Source organism: Tupaia chinensis, unplaced genomic scaffold (assembly GCF_000334495.1).
Source record: "Tupaia chinensis unplaced genomic scaffold, TupChi_1.0 Scaffold000159_1, whole genome shotgun sequence".
Classification (NCBI taxonomy): Eukaryota; Metazoa; Chordata; class Mammalia; order Scandentia; family Tupaiidae; genus Tupaia; species Tupaia belangeri.
The window spans coordinates 3,419,605-3,425,216 of NW_006159630.1; the positions used below are offsets into that span (position 1 = coordinate 3,419,605).

At 57.2% G+C, this 5,612-nt stretch overlaps 1 protein-coding gene and 1 long non-coding RNA gene across 2 annotated transcripts in view; one reads left to right on the forward strand and one right to left on the reverse strand.

The window, feature by feature from the left end:
- Positions 1-1,465: 1,465 nt before the first annotated feature.
- Positions 1,466-5,612, forward strand: part of CEP295NL (CEP295 N-terminal like) — a 9,125-nt gene continuing 4,978 nt past the window's right edge. The window contains exons 1-2 of the mRNA XM_027770747.1: positions 1,466-1,708; positions 5,102-5,599. Of these exons, the coding sequence (XP_027626548.1) occupies positions 1,511-1,708; positions 5,102-5,599 (696 nt within the window). The 5' untranslated portion in view covers positions 1,466-1,510. The remainder of the gene's footprint in view (positions 1,709-5,101; positions 5,600-5,612) is intronic.
- Positions 3,560-5,095, reverse strand: LOC114007332 (uncharacterized). The gene is made up of 2 exons (XR_003548958.1): positions 4,686-5,095; positions 3,560-3,743 (listed from the first exon to the last, which is right to left on the reverse strand). It is a non-coding gene; the product is annotated as an uncharacterized LOC114007332 (long non-coding RNA).

Here is a 5,612-nt window from a genome sequence, read left to right on the forward strand (position 1 = left end):
CCTCTTCCGTGGTGGAGGTGGGTCCCCAGGGCCTGGCTCTCCTTAGAAATGCAGCTTTTGCCCACCCCGGGCCTGCCCAGCCCAAACCCAAACCTGACATTGAACAAGACGGAGAAGCTCTGTCCCAGGAACGGCGGTCCCAGGGATGCGCTTGCAGGAAACATGGAGGTACCGTGAGATGCTCAACACGCCTCTCAGGGTCACGGGGGCCAGGAGGGTTGGCAGTCAGGTGAAGACAGGTACAGAGCCACTCAAGCCACTGACGCGGCCTCGAGCTCCGACCTCTGTCAGCTCACATAGGAGCTTGGGTTCGAATCCATGCAGGCTGGGAGCTCTGTGGCCTTCGGCAAGTTACTGACCCTCTCTGAGCCTCCATTTCCCCATCAAGAAGGAGGTGGAAACCGGTCCCCCACTAGCAAGGTAGCAAGGTGGCTTGGCATGGTGGGTGACAGAGCAGGTGCGGTCGCAGCGGAGCAGTCAGGTCTGTGGGTACCCAGCCATGTCCTCTGCATCACTGTTTCCTGCACACACGTGGGGCACAGAAAGTGTGGAAAGTGAACAGAAGTGGCAAACACGTCATCATTTGTCCGTGCCACGAGCCTTCTGTGACTTTCCTGATGCCCTCGTGTGGCGTTTGTCAGCGGCCTGGGCGCGGAGACATGGTAAAAATCCCAGGGCCAAGGACCCATTCACGACCCGGGGACAGCGGTGGCTTTGGGTCCCGCCTTCGTCCCTGGTGCGATCAGGCTCGCTGTTGTCCACCCATGTCTGGGGTGTGTCTCCCACATAAACTGCCACCCGATGAGGTCTGATGTCATGTTCACGCTCAACCTGCCCCCAGTGCAGTAGTGGTGGCTGGGAGGGTCCGGCAGCGTTGGCACAACCATCAGCAGCCGACCACCACTGGTCAGCCGTGTGACTGTCTATCCAGCACAGATGGTGAGGCCTGGCGTGTGGCATTGTTTCTACCCAAGCACACCTTGGCAGACTGGCGTGGCCCATTTGGCTTCATGACAGGTCAAGGAGGCAGAGGTCCCGAGGGTCGCTGCAGGACCTGACATCTTGCCGCCCAGACTTGGCCTGTGGACAGTGGAGCCAGGCTCTGGGTGCCTCATGTGGCCTCCAACGGCGTGGGTGCATGGGGGCTCCTTTGGGAGGGGTGAGAGGGCCAGAAGACTGCCTGCGGGCCCGGGTGCCTCTCTCTGCCCATGCGAGGCGTCCTCTGAGGGCAGGGGCAGGGTCCGGCTTCTGCTGTCCACCCATCAGAGCAGCTGCCTGGGGTCAGCAGAGAGCAGAAGGTGGCCCGGCGTCCGCTCTGTGCCGGAGGCTCTGGCACACCAGAGGTCGGCCGGGTGCTCGCCCTGGCTGCCGTCTACCACCCTAACTGGCTCTGCAGGGACGGGGCAGCCATCTGCTCTGGAGGCAGGGGCAATGGGGACTGGGCTGGGGTGACCGTAGGGGAAAGGACATTAGAGAGGGAACCCCTGGGTGCTCAGGGCACTCTGCAAGGATGAGAGGGACGGAGGGGCACCAGGTCCCCACTCAGCAAACGGGGCTGTTTCTGGAGGGGCGGGTCAGAACCAGGACCGTCTCCTTGATGACAGTCCTGCCCACGGTGCCGGCCAGCCTGTCCCGCAGAGATGGAGAGACCACCTCGCAGGCCAGGAGTCCCAGGCAGAGGCAGGCATCCTGCCAGGGTGCCCCCCAGGTGAGCAAGCACTTGTCTCTGGTCCCTCAGTCTCAGCAAAGCTGTAGCCGCTCTCCCTGGGGCGCTGCCAGGGGCCCGCGTGCTGCCCAGTCTCTGGCTGTCCGCCAGCAGTGAGGAAGGCCTTGGGGGAGGGTAGGGAGCATTTTCTTCTGCTTTTTCTTTTTTTTTTAGTTTTTGCTGTAGGGCATGTGCACTCACCAGAGAGAAAAAGAGAGGGAACACACTGCAGTCCCTTCTCCTCCAATCTCCTCCCAGGATTTTGGGCACACATGCACACTCACTTGGCAAGTTTTTCAAGCTGCCGGGTCTGGGACTTGAACCTCACAATCGGCCACGTAGAATCCAGCCACTTAACCTCCATGCCACCTGCTGGCCCCCCGACTAATTTTTTATATTTCCCCCTAAGATCTCTGCCTAAATCATTTGTGTTCATTTGCATGTGTCCAGGAAAATGACTGTGGCACTGGGGGCCTTCCCGTGGTGTGGTGCGACGCAGGGGGAGTACGCACATGGAGTGAGCCGGGGGTGGGGGAGAGGGGCTGTGTACTTGGACTGGTCGTCCCGTGTTCACGAGCGGTGGCTGTGGGGCCAGACCACGGTGCAGCGTTAGGACTGGTGCCCTGAGGCCCGTGCTAGTACAAGGGTGTGCCCAGGATTGGGGCCAGCTGAGGCTGGTGGGCTGCCCCCGCTGCGAGTCAGGGCCCTGTTGCGAGTGTGGTCTCTGTTTCTTCTCTCATTCCTGGTGAAAATAAACACACTTAAGTAAGGGGCATGGGTGACTTTGGGACCAGAAAGACTGAACTTTGGGGTGCGATTAGCCCCCTTCTCATGCTTTCCGAGACAGCGGGACATTCAGAGGGGCTCAGACCTCTCCCCTGCTGACCAGACACCCTGTGCCCATTCCCAGTGGTAGGAACAGCTCAGTGTTTAGCTTCGGAGACTCAGAGTCAAACCTGGCTCCTGCCCGTGAGCTGGGAAGGTGCCCTCTCTGGGCTTCTATTTCTGGGTGTGGACACATGCTTTCCTTTCTCTTGGGTATAGACTGAGGAGTGGAATTCCTGAGTCATATGGGTAGTCTGTGTCTGCCTGTTTAAAGTGTTTTTTTTTTTTTCCCTTTATTTTGATAGAGTGTGTTTGTGCACACGTGAGAGAGTGGGCCCGAGTTTTCTTCCTCCAGCCCTCCAGCCGGTCGGTGCTCACACGTGCCTGCTGTGTTTCAGGCTGACTGGCCGGGGATTTGAACTTTGGTCACCAGGGTCTGGATTCTCTTGAGTAGCACGTTACCACTGTGCCATGAAGCCACCTCTATGCTCGCCCTTTTACGACACTTTCAGTCTGCTCTCTAAAGCAGCTGCAGCGTTTACATTCCCACCAGCCGTGTGCACAAGTTGCAGTTTCTTTGTCCCCTCGCCAACACTTGTTTTGTCTGTCTGTGTAGCTTCAGCCATCCTGCGGGGTGTGAAGTGATAGCTCGTTGTAGCCTCGAATCGCATTTCCTTAATGACTGATACTGGACGTCTCGGGTGTGCTGTATTCACCACGCATCGATCTTTTTTGGCGACATGTCTAGTTAAATCTTTCACCCATTTTTAAATTATATTGTCTTTGTATTGCATTGTAAGACTTGTTTATATATTTTGGGTGTATGCCTTATTGGCTATATGATTTGCAAATATTTCTTCCCAGTCTGTGCCTTGTGTTTTTGCTGTTAATGGCACCTTTCTAAGTACCAAGGTATTCGATTGTGATCATCTTTTATTGCTTGTGCTTTTATGTTTGATCTAAGAAGTCTTTGCCTCACTCAGGTCGTGAACACACCCGTGTTCCTTCTAAGCACGGCTGTCTCAGACCTTACATTAAGGTGAGTTTATTTCTGTATATAGTGTGAAATAACCCAACCATCTCAACACCATTTGTTAAAACGACAGGTTGGCAGGTGGCATAGTGGTTGAGGTGCTGGACTTCCACGTGGCTGACCACGGCTCGAGTCCCAGATGTGACAACTTGCTGTCTCACTTTCCTTTTCTTTCTCTCTCTGGTCAAATTAAAAAAGAATAATAATAATAAGATAATTTTTAAACAACAATAACAAAACAAATTAAATCCCCCCCCATCAAACTGCTGTGGCACCTTTGTCCAAAGTCCAGGCTCTGTTTACAGCCCCAGCCCTCCTCCCCACCTGTCCAGCTCACTGTGCTGGCCGGCAGACCTGTGGGATATGCTCTGCGGCCCTACCCCGAGTGTGTGATTCCAAGAGCATGATCTGATTTGCTGAGAGGTGCGAGAACCTCCTGCAAGAAGACATTGTCAGAGCTGGCGGTAGAGCCCCAACGGAGTTGGCGAAAGGCCCCGTGCTCTTCCCGGGAGCAGAGAGCCTGTCTCTGCACTTGCCAGCTGTGTGATCCAGTCAGCTGTCTTTATTGCCCCTGCCTCAGTTTCCCCATCTGTGAACGATGATAATAGCTTCATACCGTGCATGGCAAGGGCTCAGCGGGGAACCTGCCCGCACACTGGCATGTACGTGGATGTACACGGATGTACACTTAGATGCATGCATGCATACCCCTGCACGCATGGACATGCACACACCTGCACACAGGCACACACCTCAACACACACACCTGCACACAGGCACATACCTGCATAGATGTACACAGAGACGCATGCATGTGTATCCCTGCACACAGGCACACACCTGCACACATATACTTGCATACAGGCACACACCTGTACACGCTCAGATGCACCCCTGTATATAGCACACACCTGCACAGATGTACACAGAGACGCGTGCATGTGTATCCCTGCACACACACCTATATACCCAGATGCACCCCCCCAGCAGGCTCCTCCTCTGTCTCTTCCTCCCTTTGTGTATAAGCAAGCCTCCCTCCAAGGGCCAGACTTGCTCCTTCCCGTCCTCCTACTCCTCCCAGGCTGTTTTCAGGTGCTGCCATTCACGTCCTTCCACCCCTACCTGCATCCTAATACCTGCCCCGGGCAGTCCGCAGCCTCAATGCTGTCGGCCTCAGGCTGGGCCACCTTGGTCACGCAGAGCTGTCCGGTGCGCACCGTGGTCTGGCAGCGTCCACTCAGCTGCGGGCCAGTAGCACTCGTCCCTCCATTTGGGACAACAGAACATCTCCCGGTGTTGCCAATGTCCCAGGAAGCAAAATCACACCCACCAAGAACAGCTGTCCAGCAGACTCTTGTCAAAGGAGTGCCAGGGAGATTGGGAGACAGGCAGGGCCCCGGTAACCAGGGCTGGGGAAGCCCTGGAGGGGTGTGTTTCAGAGCTGGTCCACACTGAGAATCCCGTGTGCCTTGTCTTCCTGGCCTCGCTGCTCTCCTCGGGACACTCTGGAACACGGCACGTGTCCTTCCCCCTTCTAGGTTTGCTGTGGGCCCATCATGGCTTCTGTGGCTCCCGGAGCCCTGGAGCCCCTCGAAGCCTCCACTCTGGGCTCCAACCACCTCCCCACAGAAGCTGTGCCCGCAGAGCTCTCGGAGATGAGACGGAGCATGGAGAAAGCCGCCTGCCCAGGTCCCCACCCCCATGACGAAGCCTCGCCTCTGAGGCAGAAACTCCAAGTCAGAGACAAAGGCAACGGCGTCCTCCGGGGCAGTGACCTCGCCCTCCGGGGCAGTGACCTCGCCCTCCGGGACAGTGACCTCGCCCTCCCGGGCAGTGACCTCGCCCTCCCGGGCAGTGACGTTGCCCTCCAGGGCTGCCCCGACGGCCAGCTGGAGCAGAGCCAGCAGCTGCAGCGCCTGGCCGAGGAGTGGAGGGAAGAGTGGCAGCAGACCCAACGCCAGCAGGACAAGGACCTGCGAAGGCTGTACCTGGCTCACTTGCTGGCGGGGGTGGGACGGGCGCCGGAAGAGGGGCCTGCCCCTGAAAAGC